The sequence below is a fragment of the Chlorocebus sabaeus genome, chromosome 12 (assembly GCF_047675955.1).
Source record: "Chlorocebus sabaeus isolate Y175 chromosome 12, mChlSab1.0.hap1, whole genome shotgun sequence".
Taxonomy (NCBI): Eukaryota; Metazoa; Chordata; class Mammalia; order Primates; family Cercopithecidae; genus Chlorocebus; species Chlorocebus sabaeus.
The window spans coordinates 26,484,939-26,503,702 of record NC_132915.1 but is presented as its reverse complement, the minus strand read 5'-3'; the positions used below and the strand labels follow the sequence as shown (position 1 = coordinate 26,503,702).

Here is an 18,764-nt window from a genome sequence, read left to right as displayed (position 1 = left end):
TATAATACCTAAATCTGGTGGTCACCTCGCTGCAAAAATTCTTTTAATTGCCTCCCCCTTCCCCCTAGTTTCAAGATAATGGTCTAATGCTGTAGCTTAGCAGACAAGGTCTTCTATTAGGTGGGTGAAAATGTAAACGTGGTTTTTGCCATTAAAAACCTTTTGCACCAACCTAATATGATTACTTTTGCACCAACCTAATATGATTTAAACACTGTTGTTCACTGTACCCATTTCCTTCTTCCCTTTTAATATTCAATTCTTTCAGTCCAAATAGACAACATTCTTCGATGCCCAAGGAGCATAGCAGGCTTCAGCATAGGGAATGAGAACATTGGATCTAAATCCAGTCAAGACCCAAACCCTTCATTTTAAAGAAGACATCAAGTTACAGAAAGATTAAGTAATTTGCCCAAGGTCACACAGCTGGTTAGGAACACAGTGGAATTAGGACCCAGTGTCTAGGCTGACTTTTCCAGAATATAATTTATTATATTTCTGACATTGCTTAAAGTGAGCAAAGTCTTATGATTCCTCAATATAAAAATCTGAAAGTCTTAAAAATGATACTAATCATTTGGGCTTCATTAACACACTGACTTAAATGTCTTTCCAAAATCTGTCACAAATACAGTGCTTTCCTTTCTCCCAATGCAACCCATTTTTCAGAAGCCTTCCCTTCAGTAAGTTCGCCAAGACTTCAATACACAGAAAACTCTCTACCCTAAGAATAATCTTCAGATTCAACATGTTACCAAAATAAAATCTTTCAAATAAAACAATGGCAAAGATAGACCTGATAATGAATATGAAATACGCTAAGAATATTCTGTCACTGACATAAACTTGACTTTTTTTGTGATTAATAGTAAGATGCAATCTTGAAACACATAAGAATAAAGCAAACAACAACAGAAGAGAAATGATTTGGAAAGGGTCCCATTTGAAATTTACCCATTTGAAAACAGGCTCTGTCTTTTGGCTATCACCATTGTGTGCCTGTCCAGAAATTCATTTCCAAGTTTTATTTCCAAATGCAACCCCAAATTCAAAATGTGAGTTTGTTGGCATGTTGAAAATTTGCTCTGAGATGGACAAAACAACAAATGAGATGCTTTCAGGAGGAATAATAAGTATATTCCAACGCTCATTGGGTTTAATTCATGCTTCAGATACCGGCCTTCCCCTTCTAATTCTGTAGTATCCTGTTTCTAGTAGGAAATGGAAAATAAGGAAATAGGATTATGAAGCCATTTCTAAATATTAACATGGTACCAAAGTAAGTTAGCAAAGATACACACATTTTTAAGGAAAAGGATAGAAAGGGAAATTGACTTGAGTCCAGTCTGTCAGAAATGGTGACTGATCAGAGTTTAGCTAAATCTAATCAAGCCATCAGGACCTACACTGCATTTACTGACACGTAGGGGCACTGAGAGAGGGCAGGTCATATCAGAACAATGCTTGGAAGAGGAATAAAAATTACCTGTTGAATAGGAGAATTGGCTTTGTTACCTTAAGATTTCAACAATCTACTGGATTCCCAGAGAATCCATCCATCAAATTAACATAGTGGTGGTAGTATGGAGGAAGGTGGAATAAGAGAGAGAAGAGGGAGGAAGGGAGGGAGGAGAAAGAAAGGAAGGTTCATAAGAAATACGGTTATTAAATATTTCATTTCTAGATGAAACCAGAAAGAGCATTTACCAAAATATGCAAATTATGACTCATGAACTTACGTTTTACTCAAAAGATAAAACCAGGGCAAGAATACATAGGAACTAGCAAAGCAAACACAGGACAAACACAATCCAGAGGAAAAAAACACAAAGCATTCACAGCCAGAGAGTGGATAATACAATTGCTCCTATACCAAAGCAGCTTTTATTTCTAAGTATTGCTGAAAGAACTTGGTATGACTTTATTTCTTTAAGAGTTTGAAATGTGTTCAATATCTGAAGTCTCACAGGATAGCTATGATCTTTCAAAAATACAGATGTCATTTGGGAAAAAAGTTCTCTAGTAAGGTTCCATCCTGTCTTTTAGATATTGAAAAAATGAGAAGGACACACAGTAATGCATTTTATTCAATAAATTATTACAAAGCATCACTTTAATAAAGGATGGGGTAAGATTGAGCTGTATGTCAATGAAAGTATTGCTGTAGCATTAAAATGTCTCCTGATAGATAGTATGGACAGTACTTTCAGTTAAAAAAGATGACAGAGCTCTCCTAAAAAGACAGCTTCTCCTAAAAGAAGTACCTCAGGTAGGTACTTCTCTGCTGGTTTTGTGACTACTAAATGAATAACGTTCTCCATTTTAAAAAACTAGAATATTAATTAATAATATATTGAGAGTGATAGTCACATATCTGTCAAGAAGAGTTAAAAAGCATTATTTTGGGTTAGAGCTGATACATGACTTTAACCAAAAAAATATTTCTCATTGCAATGGAATTACTGCAGTTGAATTTTTTCAGTGAGACTTAGATATGCCCATTCTTTGCCCTGACTCTTGATTCACTAGTCATTCTGGAGAAAATGTACAACGATTTGTTAATTCTCTGGCCTCATTCTTTTTCTTGCCCTATCACACATGTTGTTCCAATACAGCAAAAACACACATATCCAGGGAAAAGTCTCTTCTACTAACCATACCCAAACCTGCCTTTCCTCCTAAATAGTCCCTAGGGAAGCAAGCCATCACCATGACAACCATATGATGGGAGTTTGAACAGCACTTAGGGCAGCCTTTGTTGAAAGTTAATACCAGTTGGTGTTTAACAAGATAAGGAAAACTCAGGCAAGGGGTAATACTCTGTTGTGAGGCACCACTTAGCTGTATGGAACTAACTGTCCACATCAAACCTAACCTAACCAGAACACAACCTCAGAACAAAATTCTGCAAGTGTAATGTATTCAGGGCTAATTCATTAATTCTCCATTGTAGCCCTCTGGACTCAATGCTCAGTGGTCATTAAATCAAAAGGGCATATATACTCAGGAAAAGTGAGTTAAGAACTTTGCCTTTTTAAACTTCAAATGGATATAGAACATCAGAGATATGCATTTTTCTCTATTAAGTGTTACCACCTTCTATTTGCTGGGCAAAAATACCTGTTTCCTGCACCTTTAAATGTAATTTGTGTTCCCCCCCGCCCCCACAAGTAAGATCATGAAGGTGGATTGGTACACAATTGTATGGACTTTTTCAGTATCTTTAATGCATGTGCTTCTGGAAAGAGAAGCGCTGCAGACACATGGTGGCAATTCCTGCTCAGGTGTAGTGCCATTCTTTTGTGTGACTCACAGCTAGAGAGAGAGCTGATATACAATATCTGCTTAACAATACTTTCCCACTACTGATTCCACTCAGGAGACCCACATTTTTATGCCTTTTCTAAAAACAAGGGCACCAAAAGTCACTATCTGAGGAGGCTCGCTCTTTGTTCGTCTTCACCTGACTGGCCACCTAACTACACAAAGCTTTTAAATTAATGAGGAGAATCCTTTGTTCTCTCAGGTTCCATTTAAAGGGAAAGTGGGTCGAAGGGCTTCCCCAGGGAGAGAGAAAGAAAAGCCCAGGAGCCAAACACAAGGGAGTAAGAGATTTCACTTCCACTACTATTCCCACCCTCCCAAAGAAGTTAATTAATTCTGTTTTAGGAATGGTTAAAAGGGGTGGGGGAGCACCAGGTAGCCCATTCTCTGAGATCAAAATCTCCTTCTCAAGTGCGGTTCGCACCAGCCTCTTGTCTCTGACACCACGGGATGTGGGTGGGGGGCGTGGGGGGAGGGGAGGAGTACTGAGAACCTCTCTCCAGCCACGGACCACAGAGCCAGTACTGCATGCATTTAGGCTCCTGCAAAGGTGCGTCCCAGCCCAAGTCCCCAAGTTGGGTATTTAAACCTGAAAACCATAATTAGCGCCATTCAAGGCTGCAAGTTACAGTACCTTCAGAAGTCTGACAGATGGAAGAAAGGCTGCGTGGCACAGCTTCCGGATGGTCCAGTTTAGGGGTCGAGGAGCATCAGCCTGATTCATGACCCCTTCCAAATTCCACCAGGAAAACAAGAAACTGAAAACCTGAGCAATGCCTAGAAAATAAACGGTCCCCCACGGCTCTGGCATCCCATGGTCATCTCCACACCTGCAAATTCCATTAGGGCAGAGGCTTCCTGGAACTTGGAAGACTAGTCAAGTAGCCTTGCCTGAGCCCCTGAACCTTCTTAAGAAAGCCACCTCCCCTCTCTCTGCAGCCGTGCTCATGCATACCAAATGTGGCTGAATGGAGGCACACTGCCTGCTGCTTCGGGGAGGGGATGCACGGTTTTGAAGGAGAGGGACAGCCTGCACAAAACAGCCTGTGGTCGGAGTCAAAGCAGCCTGCTCCGGAATGCGCGCTCCCTCTCCCGCTCTCCTCCCAGTAAACGCAGGTCAGGCGATGGGGGGGATCCGGGGCCATTGCTTTGCTAGCCTGGTTTGGGGGGGAGCCAGGAGGGGAGCAAAAGGAAACAAAAATAAAGCCAGAACGGGAAACTTGCACTTTCTTGCACAAAGCATCTTTGAGGGACTGCGAACTGGCACGGGGGGAGGGGCGAGGACACAGGGAGAGAAGGGGTGCCTCCTAATGAGATAAATGCTTCCTGTTTGATTTATATGACATAATAAAGTGAGGGCTATCATCAAATACATCTATAGGAAAAGAGATCTTTGTCGTGTTCTGAGGTTTTTATTAACTGTAATTGACAGTCTTCATCCTGATAATTCATTGTATAGATGATAGACACTGAGACAGAAGCAAACTCAAACACACCGAGTTGTTCCTTTCATAGAAAGCAGGGTAAACTAATGGGCATTTGGCTCACCTTTTAGAGATGGCAGTTTTTAAATGGGTGTTATGTCCTGGAAAGCCACTTGATACCCTTTCTCTGCAACACAAGTTTAACCCATAAAGTGCCACCTGGGATGCTGTCTATAAAGAAGGGAGTTTCCTTAAGTGGGGTTTCCACCCCCATCATTTTCTAAGGAGGCTTTATGAAATAGTTGCTGAGTTGGAATGTATAGTCTTTAGGACTCCTGTGGTGAGAGAGAGAATAAAGGACAGCTTTTCAATTTGAAGGTAGAAACCGGATAATTTCACATAGAGAAGGTAAGTTGGGAGCGTGAGAAGAGAAGGGAGTTCCTGACACAACCCCTCTTTGGCTCCCACATTCCCCCCAGGCAGCAGACATCAGTAGGAGCAGTTGACCTGACAACTCCTATCAGGGAGAATCCCCACATCCTTGTAGCATCGCCATCTTATTTATTTTTTCCTCTATGACTATGCTGATTTTCCATTTCTAATTAACTTGAAGAGATTGGTAAATCCCAGCTCCATGACTATTACGCAGTCGGAAGCTGAACTGGGAGCGCTGCAAGCAGATGTGATACACTGCTGTAATTCAGAACTGGGACAACACAGGCCCACCCCAGCATGAAATCAATACCTGACACACTGCGCTACAACACCATTTCACTCACAATGGTCTTGTGTCACAAATTTAAGAAAGATATTGCAGAAAACTAGTTCACCTGTGGAAGACAGATCATTGACCTGCCTTGTATAATAAAATTTATGTCTCTGATTATCTTCTATCAAACAATATCACTTTAATAGATCTGATACACAGTTGACTCATTTTCTGTTACTATTCTATTTCCACAAAGGGTTGAAGGCAGTATTAAAATACTAACGGCTCACGTGTATAGCCTAGCACAATGCATTGCATAGGTTTATGTCCATGGAAACCTTATGGAGTAGGTGTTATGGTCATATCCTTACCTCACAGATTAAGCAAATGAGGTCTAGAGAAATTAGTAACAAGTCTAATGTACTAGTATAACTGGAGTCTGGATTGAAACCAGTCTACTAGGCTGTAAAGACAAGCTTTCTCTTGTCTCCTATTTCTTTCAAAAGGGACTCTAGGAATAAAACCACTGCCTCTGTTTTTTGGTAATTTAATCTTACATAAGAGTTAAAGACTTCAAAGAAGAAATGCTCAGCATTTCTTTCAGATTATTACTTTGGTCTGATGTTGATGTAGTAGTTAACAGCATGAATTCTGGAATCAAGTTGCATGGTTCAAATTCCAATTTTGAAGCTAGTCTTGGGAGATTTACCTACTTTCTTTGTGTCTTGGAGTCCTTATCCATACAATAGAGATTAAAATAAACCCACATGCCTACGTGAGGACTAAATGAGCTAATATCGGCAAAGCACTTAGAACTGTGCCTGGCATATACAAAATACATGTACCATGATCCATCTTCTGGGTAGCATGTGCTGAGTCTGAGCTGGAAGCCCACTGACAATTTTCATTAAGCATGCATACATATGGTAGGAGGTAATGAAGTCAAGCAAGACAAATTAAAACTGAATGCTTCTTGTGAGTTACCATGAGTTTAATAAATGGGGAAAGAGGAAGGTGGGAGACCGCAAGGGCAGCATGGGTTTCCTCATGCAGTGTGGTATTCATCAGGTTGCAAGATGCTGCCTTTAGTGACGAAGTCTCCAGCCTTTCTGAGCTTTTAAATGAATGCCCTTAAGTGGTTCTGTTGAGGTAGTGAGATCTCTGCTCCATGAAAATGCTGAAAAACTGCAATTGCCTACCCCCTGCCCTGAACTATTTCAAAATGGTAAGGACCCCACAAAAATGACAGCATCATTCTGAAAACACATGGCCTTTGATTCTCCTATACCCTTTAATTTTACTGAATAACTTTGGTCAAAGAGAGCATTAGAAACTATGCAGAGTGAGGAAGTAGGAGGATTCACAGCCCTCTCTAATGGCAATTAGAGGAGAAAAGCACAAAACCTTCAGGGAATTGATTTGGAGATTACACTGCAAAAGAGGTAAAGATCAAAGAAGGATGACAGTGCATGAGAGGCGGTTTTTCTCCCATCATTGGGGTCCTTTGTGCCAGAACTGTTTGCTATCAAAACATCTAAAGAAGGGTTTTCAAGACCCTCCTCTCTACTTTGAAGAAATTATATTTTCACATAGAAGATGCCTTCCCCAGTCTTAGAGAGAAGTCTAATGAGAAAAAAAATGCAGAGAGGAGCAAGCCCAGCCCCAGATATTAGCACCTCACACATTCAAAGTTCTTACCTATAAATCTTACGAATGTGGTTGTCTACACATCTGCAGAACAAATTCTAGCAGGCTTGAAACTCTGACATAGTCATACTAGCTTTCAGTATCCTAAAAAATAGCAAGCGGGGCATATCAGATTTCTCTATTCCAAAGCCTGCCTTTGAACCAACTCTAATTCTCTCTCATGCTACAGAAAAGCCCACTCCCCACTGATTATCTTCCCTTTTTATTTTCTGTGTAAATGAACTAAACCAAAGAATCATGATGAAATTTGAGCTCATTCTCAATACTAACAAGGGGGCCATTGTATAGACCTTCTGAATTCTTTGTTTTGAAGACCACGTTCCTTCTCTTCAAAAAAATCATGGCGGCCTGGCGCGGTGGCTCACGCCTGTAATCCCAGCACTGTGGGAGGCCAAGGCCGGCGGATCACGAGGTCAGGATATCGAGACTATCCTGGCTAACACGGTGAAACCCCATCTCTACTAAAACTACAAAAAAAAAAAAATTAGCCAGGTGTGGTGGCGGGCACCTGTAGTGCCAGCTACACGGGAGGCTGAGGCAGGAGAATGGCGTGAACCCGGGAGGCGGAGCTTGCAGTGAACCGAGATCGCGCCACTGAACTCCAGCCTGGGCGACAGAGCGAGACTCCGTCTCAAAAAAAAAAAAAAAAAAATCATGGCACCCTCCATATAGTATTGTACCACTTGCACACTGTCTTCTTTGTATCTTTTGGATATAAAAGGAACTGACCCATGAAAACCTAAGAAAACAGAAAGGAAATGACACAGTGACCAGGTGGTACAGAGAACTCAAAAGCCTCCCTCTGAAAAGTGTTTTCTGCAAACATTAAAAAAAAGTGCTGCAATGTAATTTTTCAGAGTTTATTATTACAACATTAAAATTCATAGGTATCTGGACATCAATTGTACATATATTTTCAGGCTCTAATATATGGATGTAGTGCATCTAGTGCAGAAAGATAATATTTAAGTATCCAGGGGAAAAACCAGGTGAGCCTTTGGTGAGCCCAATGGTGAGACTTTGTAGACATTTGCTTCAGTTTTGTAATCTTAATACTAACATCTTGCTTGCTTAATGATTGGCCTCTTTTATTAATTTTGTTGTGCTTTGATTTTTCTTTCTTAAATATTTTACTTTAAGTTCCAGTATACATGTGCAGGATGTGCAGGTTACACAGGTAAATGTGTGCTATGGTGGTTTTCTGCACTGTCAGTCCATCACCTAGTTAAGCCCTACATGCATTAAGCTATTTATCCTAATGCTCTCCTCCTGCAACTGGCCCCCCGTATGTGTTGTTCCCTTCCCTGTGTCCATGTGTTCTCATTGTTTAGCTCCCACTTGTAAATGAGAACAAAATGGTATTTGGTTTTCTGTTCCTGTGTCAATTTGCTGAAGATAATGGTTTCCAGCTCCATCCATGACACTGCAAAGGATATGATCTCATTCTTTTTTATGGCTGCATAGTATTCCATGGTGTGTATGCACCACATTTTCTTTATCTAGTCCATCATTGATGTGCATTTGGGTTGATTCCATGTCTTTGGTATTGTGAGTAGTGCTGCAATGAATGTATGTGTACATTATCTTTAAAATACAATGATTTATATTTTGGGGGATACATACCAGTAGTGGGATTGTGGTAGATGAAATACTTAAATGTGAAACCCAAAATGATAAAAAAACCTGGAAGATAATCTAGGCAATACCATTTAGGACACAGGCACAGGCTAAGATTTCATGATGAACATGTCAAAAGCGATTGCAACAAAAGCAAAAATTGACAAATGGGATCTAATTAAACTAAAGAGCTTCTGCACAGCAAAAGAAACTAACATCAGAACAAACAGACAACCTACAGAATGGGAGAAAATTTTTGCAATCTATCCACCTGACAAAGGTCTAATATCCAGAATCTACAAGGAACTTAAGCAAATTTATAAGAAAAAAACAACCCCATTAAAAAGGCGGCAAAGAACATGAACAGATACTTCTCAAGACATTTATGAAGCCAACAAACATATGGAAAAATGCTCAACGTCACTGATCAATAGAAAAATGCAAATCAAAACCACAATGAGATACCATCTCACAACAGTCAGAATGACAAGTATCAAAAAGTCAAGAAACAACAGATGCTGGCGAGGCTGTGGAGAAACAGGAACGCTTTTACACTGTTGGTAAATTAGTTCAATCATTGTGGAAGACAGTGTGGCAATTCCTCAAAGACCTAGAACCACTATTTTTTTTCAAAAAATCATTTGTCTCAAGAACTTTGTGGCAATTTATCATTTTTGTCAAAAAACATACTTTTCCTGTTTCTTCCTTTTAACTTCACTCAAATTAGAGCTATAACATTTTAAGGAATTTTTTGATGCTTCCACAGTATTTTCCAAAATATTAGATCTCTTTATAGATTCCATTTACCTACAGAACAATCCTTAATGTATTTCCAAATGTATGTTTACCAGATTAGCTTTTTTCCTTTCTTAAGGTATATTTCCCCTTTTGCCATCTTTTGTAGATAAAAGATTCTAAAATACACTAAAATTTATTAAAATCCATGACTCACTTTGTTAAGTAGCTTAAGCAGCATTTATTCCACGTAAAATAAAAATTTCTCATGACTACAATTGTTATCTATTCATTTTCCTCCATTATTGGGATCTTTCCCCTGGCATCTCTGACTGCTGTCCACCCTTTGCACAAATGCCTGTGGTGACAGAGGGTGGGTGAGTTTTTGAGACAGCCCATTCCATGATTGTACAGTTCTGGTTGACAGAAAATTCTACCTAAGACTGAGGTGAAATGTGCTTCCCTCTAACTTCCAAGTCAAGTTCTTCTCCCAGAGCATAGTTTTCGAAATGTGTAAGGATACTTAAGCTCTACTCATACCAACTCTTCTTTACACTGGGCATCTTGGGACATTAATCTTTCTTCACATGATGGTGCAGAGATTTTAGGAAAAAAAAAAAAACTCTTTCAGGGTTATATTCAATATTATATTATAGGGGTACTTTAAATATAGTAGTCTCTTAATCCCCTGCAGTCTCTTGAATTATTTCTCATAAAGGTCCTTTAGGAAGCTTTGAGGGGAAACTAATAATTTAGCTTCTTTTTAAACATTGTTTCCTAAATTAATTAGAATATTCAACATAGATTTTAAGTAATAGCTCACACACACACACCTCAACTGATGTAATTTACTCTTTTCGACTTGTAACAGAGGTGGTGGTGGGTAGTGATGGGCTAATGGACAGCTCATGCTTGTTTCAAGAAATGAGGAGGTACGGGACTGTCTGTGTTTCATCTTCCCTATCTTTACCTGTAACTTGAGAAGTCAGACAAACTTGATTCAAACCCAAGTGCCTCCTCTTACCCACTATGTGGCCTGGGGGCAGTTACACAACTTCTCAAAGGTTTAGTTTCCACATTGTAAGAATGGGGTTTACAACAGTTTCCACCTCCAGGTTTTTGTGAAGGTTAAAGCAATTAGCACAGTGCTAACATAGAGAAAAACACATTTAAATCCAATTACTTTTGTTGTTGTTAGTAATATTATTGTTATCTTGTTCACAGATACCACTGGCAGTGCATGTAGTATAGTCCTTAAGAGCACAGGCCATAGACTGAATGGCCTGAAGGTAAACCCAAGCTTTACGATTTACATGTCGCTAGTTATTTAATCTCATCATGCTTTAGTTCCTTTATCTGCAAACTGGGGACAATAATATTACCTTTGTCAAAGGGATAATGTGAAATTAATAAGCCAATATGGGCAGAAACCTTAGAAGAAGTTCCCACACATGGAAAGAGCTCAAAAAATATTAGCAACTTATTCTTACCAATATTGGAGTCATATGTGCCATCCTTCCCACAGCTAGTGATCTAGGAAAAGCAAAGCAAAACAAAACACCTTCATTTCCTCCTTTGTTTCTTCCAGTAAGAGAAGAAGCTGCAGAGAACACATGAGAAGAGGGCCACCTCTGACTTTCCTTACTGCTTTCCTCTGCAGTCCCATGAGTCCTTACTTTTAAAATAGATAGTGGATATGAGAGGGAATCATATATTCCAGTAATGGGGTGTAAAACTTTAATATATAAAATGTCTCACTTTGGAAAACACAAATGTATATAAGCAGCTTCCACCTTACCAAAAATAGAAATCTTACATATACACGTATCAAAAAATGTGCAACATTCAAAGGCCTAGAGCTAAAACACAACCTTATTCAGCCTTTCCGTTCACAAAGGGGATGGGGTTTTGGTATAATTCAAAAATTCTAATGAGTTCCTGGAGGCTTGTTAAAAATATAAGAATTTGAGATATGCATTTCTGATCACTTAATATTCACTTTTCTAATATTAGCAATGCTATTCATTATTGTAAATGTTCTCTTTCTATACTAAGTTCAAATATCTGCAACACATACACACATGTAAGCACACACACACATCCATCCACACACAGAATGTAGGTATTTTAGACACATTTTCATTATGAAAGCCACAAATCTGACCAACTTGATAAATAACTTACGAATTAATACCTTTTAGGAGGAGAAATTTAAGCAGTAAATCTCCAATTACCGTTTGAATAACTTGCATGAATTGGAGAGAAGCTCACCATTCACTATGAACAGTGCAGCTGAAGTCAGATTTCTTGACCAATGGACACACAAATCAAACACATGTTCAAGCTCAAACCTCACATATACCTTCTCAATCACCTTCTGACTCGCAGCAATGAAAGCTGAGGGCCTGCCCCAGCCACATACCCTGCCGTGTGCATCTGGGCTTCTCACACAATCCAGCCCTGGATTGGACCATAAGGTCCGCTCACCTGGGAAACAGAGACATACTGTGATCTGGAAGATCCTCAAAGCAGTAACTCTGCTTGGTAGAGAATTTTAATAAAGAAAGCTAATGAAAACCGTACTTGCTATCTATTTTTGACTGCCTTCCAAAAAATGCAGCATTGTTGATATTTATTCTGGTACCACATTTTTGACAACCAGGAGCCTTTCATTTTATTTTTATTAATATTAATAGTAGTGGGAGGGATTAAATGATTTTACTTTCTGAGAGACAATGGCCAAGTTTTCGTTTTGGTTTTTACCTGATGAGGCATAAAATAAATGCAAACTACATGGATTTTGAAATCAGGGAGAAACAGGTTTGAATCCACATTAAGTCACTGGGCAATTCATAGAACTTTTATGAGTCCTTATTTTTAAAATAGATAGTGGCTATGTGATCATGTTAAAATGATGATTAATAACTGTTTTCAGGCACTTACTCTGTGCTAAACAGTGTTAAGCACATAGCTCATTTAGTTATCATAACAAACCTGTAAAGTCTGCAGTATTGTTTTTCCAGTATTATAGATGAGAAATAGCCTCAGAGAGGTTAAGACCCAGAGAGGTTAAGAAACCTGCAGAAGGTCACGTGATTGGTAAATGGACTTGAATTCAGGTCTATCTTATTCTATAACCCATGCTTTTACCCATTACAATATGTTGCTGCCAATTAAATAAAAATATTTGTACAGGGTTCCTGGAGCTTCCCAAAAAAAAGCTAGTATTTGCTCTGACAAATCTGAAAAAAGGAAGAACAACCGAATGACCCTAACTTATCTAACCTAACACCAGAATCTTGCAAAGCACAGAAGCAGCTGTGCTTCTTCCAGTAGCTCTGGGTTTCTTTTATCTGCACGGCTGACTTCCATATCCCTTTCCCAACCTTCTAGTTACATCTGGCTGGCCTCTCTGTTGAGATAAGGGTTGTCTGTACTCATTTGGTATATGCCCAATATATAACACAATGCCTGAAACACAGTATTTATTAAATGCAAAAAGGGATGTTTCTAAATAACTCCTCATTTTTTGCAAATTTGGGGTAAGTTTTACAATATATATAAACTCATTTAATTCTCGGTGTTATCCAACTTTTATTCCTGCCTGCATTTTCTAGTTGAGGAAACTAAAACACAGAAAGATTAAATACTTACCCAAGTTTACACTGTAAGTATCAGAGCTATGTTTTGAATTCAAAGATAAACTCTTGATATATTATATAAGGTTTAAAAAGTATACATTAAAAACAAAATGTATTTTTAAGGTAACTGATTTAGTTTCAGATACTCAAGTTGGGTATCTCAAAAAAACCGTGATCTATCATTATTCATAATATTCTAGAAACTTATTACAGCAAGTTGTTTGTTTCCGTGACACAAAAGATGCACATGGCCAGAAACTTCATGCCTGATATAGTAAGTACAAACCAAAGCTACCTCTGTAACCATATAAATAAAATTATGATGATTATCCACATTTACTTGGACTTCATATAAAATGTTCAGAGTATTTGGGGAGAAAACAAAACAATATTATCAAGACTCTACTACGAATCTGAAGCTATGAAGTTAGAAAATAAAGGTACCAAAGATGAATTTGATTTATAGCAGCTTCTAAATTCATTAATGCATCAGATTCTGACTGCTTTTATTTAGCATCCAGCCAAAGCCATCCACAGGCACCTAACTGGTACATGCATTGGCACAGGGTATGTGGTTGACTGCATGGGACACCCAGCTGTCTCTGGGAAGCCTTCCTCAATAGGGAAGGAGAGAGATGATAATAGAGAAAGAATTATCATGTTCTGTAGTACCTGATACTATCCCAAGGAAAAACTCATAATTATTGTTTTAGTAAAGAGTAGGTAGATATAGCTTTAATGGGCATGTTTTTCTTTGGACTTTAATTAAATTCTTTGCAACTAAACCTGTTGGCTACAGATCAGATGACAAAACTGTTGTATTCACTTTTATGAAAACACCAGGATTAAAACAGATCAAGCTACTCCTATGAGTAAAATCGCCTAGTTCTCTCCATGAACTTAAGAAAAACTCTAAACTCCTCATTTTTGATGATGTGACAGATTTCATCCTGCCTATCTCTCCAACCTCGACTCTTGACATTTCCAATTCATCATGCCTAAACACTTTTATTTCTTCCAGTTTTTGTTTCCTGTCACAGGACATTTACATATGCTGTTCCCTCTTCTAAAGCTTTCTCCTCCAGCTCTTCATAAGATTAGCTCCTTCTTATGCTGTGAAACTCAGGTTATGTGTGATCTCCCTAGAGAATCCTTCCTTGATCTCTCTAGCCCTCCTTCAACATGCATTACAGTTATTTGAATTCTTCCTGTACTTATCAGAACTGGTAGCTATTTAATTGATTGGTTTATTTACTTTTGGCCTTAATCTACGAATGGAATGTAATTTCTATAGGGCAATTGTTGACTGTATCCCAGATCCTTGCAGACTGTCTGGAACATAATGGAAATCTCAATCAAAATTTGTTGACTATAGAATGAACAAACGAAGAATGAGTAAACTAGGCATGTTTGTGATAATCATTTCTCTCAAGTCATTTAGAGTTCCTTATAGTGACTATTGCTTGTCTACAAACTGATTTGATTACATACTGATTCTACAGTGTCCTTTTACTTCCCCAAATCTTAACTCCATAGCCTTAAAAAATCTAAAAATTGTTTATTCAATTCTCAAAAAATTAATAAAAGGAAAAGTTCTCAGACTCTAAACTGCAAGTAGAGACTAACATCTAAGCACAGAGGAATTGGTTTTGGAAAAGAAAAGCAAAAGAGGAAAAGGGATAAATACAGATATTAAAAATTCAATGTGAGGATAACTCAAGCTAGAGAATTCAATTGCCACTCATTAAAAATCTGGACAATTCATAAACATGTCCCATGATGGCAATTCGTCAAAGCCTTAATGTCCTAATATACCTTTATTAAAGCAACTCTCCATTTTATATAAAGGTAAATATCATTTTGAAGGAGACAGGAACACTGAATTACATATCAGCCATTTTAATCAGGTTCACAATAAAAAAAATAGAAACCAATGTTGATGCCTCACAAAGTGGTTCAACATATTCTGATCCATTACACATAATGATGCTGAGATATAGGTAAGAAAGAGATTATTATCCTAATTTTACATCTGAGCAAACTGAGAACCCGAGAATATAGGTGACTTCCCCAAGATCTGAGCCTCGATCTCTTGTTCTTTGCCTTACGCTCCATGGCCTCTTCCCTCTACAGTTAATTCTTGGACGGAACCACATACTGAGCATTCTTTCAAAATATATTTTTTAGAAGAAAATATTGACACTCACAGCAATGTGAGTGAATCTGAAAATTATATATAAAATTTTAGAAAAGATAAAAGTGACAGAAAGCAGAGCAATGGTTGCCAGGGATCATTCGGGAGATGAAATTGACTACAAAGGGATGTGAGGAAGCTTTTCAGGGTGATGAAAATGCTCTATGTCTTCAATAAAGTGGCAGTTATGCAACGGTATAGAATTGCTGGAATTCACCAAACTATAAACTCAAAATTCATGATTTTTTTTGTACATAGTAAAGTTGGGAAAATGTATTTATTAATTCCCTGATAATAAAAGAACAATTTTTTATGTCAAAACATTTTAAAACTCATAAAAATATAAAGAATTAAAATGTATCTATTCTTTCACTACCCATTAATAACTACTGATGTAATTTTTAGAAATATTACCAAGTATTTTAAAAATCATACTTCATATACAGCTTAATACACTTATACATGAATTGATCTCCATATTATCAAATATTCTTAGAAAATACAATACTTAATGGTTATATAGGATTTTATTATGTTAGTCAAGGGAAGATAATCAGCTCACTTGCAATTTTAATGTTTTAAATAATGCTATTATGGATACACAGCACAGTACTCAGTCATATGTTTTTGTGCACATCTCTCATTATTTACTTAAGATACAATTTAGGATGCAGGATGATTAGTTCATAAATCATGAATATATTTTCAGGCTCTTGATAATTATTTCCAAATCGTTATCCAGTGGTGCTGAACCATTTTACGTGCCCCTCAGCAAAGTATAAGAATGTCCTTATTAGTGAATCATTGACAAAACTGGGCATATCATTAATTTAAATTAATTTTTGGCCAAGTTGATCACAGAAAAAGAAATGTGTTATATATTTATCTGGCAACTTAGAAAGTTCCATTTTTCCTATGGCCATTTGTAATTCTTCTAGCAAATTGTTTCTTCTTTTATTAGAGTTTTATTTTTCTTATTGACTCATAAGAGTTCTTTTTATATTAAGGACATTAATCCACAGTCATGTGAGTTGCTAGTATTTTTGCAGTTTTCCACATAGCTTTTAATTTTGATGATGGTCTTTGTTATTTACAAGAAATTGTTAACATTTATACATTCACTCTAGCAGCCATTTTCTTTATAGCACACACTGCAGATGTTATGCTAAAGAAAGGCCATTTCCAATCTAAGCACACATAAACACGTAGCTACATATTCTTATAACTGTTCTATCGTTAGTAAGCTGCTCTGAAAACCACCTCTGCTGTATTCTTCTTCCTTATTGATCTCATTATTTTGCCTACTATCTACAAAACTCTGTGTGTGTGTGTGTTCGCACCGCAATCTCTGTCTCATTACCTTTTAAAGACTGAATAAAATTTCCTTGATGATATTTGACCAAATCACAATCTTTTATCTTTTTTTTAATTATAGGTCCATCCAAATGGTGTGATAAAATTTCTTAAGTAGCAATTGTAAATACAGGGGTCTTTGGTTCCATAATATAATTCACAATCTGTTCTCAATGAAGCCTATTACTTCATATTTCCAAATATTCTTAAAGTATTTTTCAGCCGGGAATGGTGGCTCATGCCTGTAAACTCAGCACTTTGGGAGTCCGAGGCCAGTAGATCAGGAGGTCAAGAGATAGAGACTGTCCTGGCCAACATGGTGAAACCCCATCCCTACTAAAAATACAAAAATTAGCTGGGTGTGGTGGCATGCACCTATAGTCCCAGTTACTCAGGAGGCTAAGGCAGGAGAATCGCTTGAACCCGGGAGGCAGAGGTTGCAGTGAGCCAAGATCGCGCCAGTGCATTCCAGCCTGGTGACAGAGCAATACTCCTTTTCAAAAAAAAAAGAAAAAAAATTATTTCTCACAAACACTATCTCCGTAAATTAAAGAATCCAAATACCTTAAAATCCCTGTCATCTTAGTCTTACAAATTCAATCCTGCCTCATTCAATGTGGCAGTGATCTCTGCCACAAAGTTGGCCGGCAAAAGCAATGAGTGAATTGAATGCTATCTTATTGGCCTGTTACTGAATAAATGTAGCATAGATTTCTTAGTTTTCTAGAATCTAAGCCACTAGAGACTTTGAAGCTCAGAGTCAATACCTTGAATTAAGCTCTGTGGACCAACAGCCAGAAAATAGGAAACGTCTCTTTCTAGTGCTGTCCACCTGCTACTAAATCAGTTGGGGGAAATTCAGTGTGAGAACTCACTAACCCCCTGAAATAGAAAAGACTGGGCAACAGGCAAACAAAGAAGAAAGTCAATGAGGGGAACTCTTACCATAAACACAGCCTCATAGGAACTTACCTACCAAAATCCCAAATCACCAAAATATCCCTTATGACAATTTTCAGCATGCTCAAATTATGTTAGTGACTCCTCAAGCATTCACCTAGAGTCAAAACTTATTTGGGTCTTAGGCAGGGATGCTCATGATGTCATCTTCCATTGGCGTCTTAACCATATACTGGACTGCAAATTCTCAGTCATTCTTCAGCTCCCTATTCCTCTTTATTTAGCTTTCTCTTTACACAAATCCTTCCATCTGTCACTTCCAGTTCTGTTGCGGGGACACAGAGAAGAGTGAGAAGCAGAAGACACGGAGATGCAACCACATATAACAGAATGGGAATAGTATGGAAGCCCAGGCAACTGTATTCTTTTCCAGGCTACCCATAAGCAGCAATGTGAACTCTGTCAGAGCACCTTACTAGTTTGGGTCTCAGGATAATGTATATAATAAGAGTGATGTTGTTGCTCTGTTGAGTTCTTCCCAGGGCTGTTTAGATTTTAAGACTAGTTCCACTGAGTCTCAGATTGTTTCCATCAATTTCCAGTAGGCCATAAAATAAGGCATTTTCAGCATTACCTATTTTGAATAGAAAGAAAATATTACCTACTACTACAGAGCTCATGCAACAAGAAAACCTAGGAGACTAAACTTACCTAGAACATTGTGGAATTATGGATATAAGTAGAGAGTTTTGCATGCTACTGAAGTTTATGCTGTGAAACATCTGGCTCAGATATATCTGAGCATATGCTTATCTTCAGGCACACAAAAAATAAATAACACCAGCAAATCATAGATCTGCTTCGTTTTCTCAGTTGAGTGAAACAGAGTCATACTTCTAGGGTTATTAATACATAATACAAACATTATTTATTGTTTGCTGAGAAGATATGTATATTTCTCTGGGTATAGGATTTGATGCCACACTTGCAGCATTGCCATGAATTTAAGAGTTCAGTTAATGTATAAAGACACCATTTAAGTGTGACTTAATTAACATCAATTAGCAGGACAAATTTAATTCAATCAATTCCTCTACATGTCTGCTGTGTGTGCAGCACTCCCCCAGATACAGAGGATACAAAGAGATTAATACATTGTC

The 18,764-nt window shown here is 37.9% G+C and overlaps 1 protein-coding gene across 24 annotated transcripts in view; it reads right to left on the bottom strand.

The window, feature by feature from the left end:
* TRPM3 (transient receptor potential cation channel subfamily M member 3) overlaps nt 1-18,764 on the bottom strand; it is a 920,173-nt gene that overhangs the window by 581,413 nt on the left and 319,996 nt on the right. For 3 of the 24 annotated variants that reach the window (XM_037997452.2, XM_007969462.3, XM_007969470.3), the window contains exon 1: nt 3,959-4,707. The exons of 11 other annotated variants lie outside the window; for them this stretch is intronic. In XM_037997452.2, the coding sequence (XP_037853380.1) occupies nt 3,959-4,135 (177 nt within the window). In that variant the 5' untranslated portion in view covers nt 4,136-4,707. Of the gene's footprint in view, nt 1-3,958; nt 4,710-18,764 lie in introns of those variants that run through there. 10 more of the 24 variants (XM_007969459.3, XM_007969464.3, XM_007969467.3 and 7 more) reach the window with 6 other exon arrangements.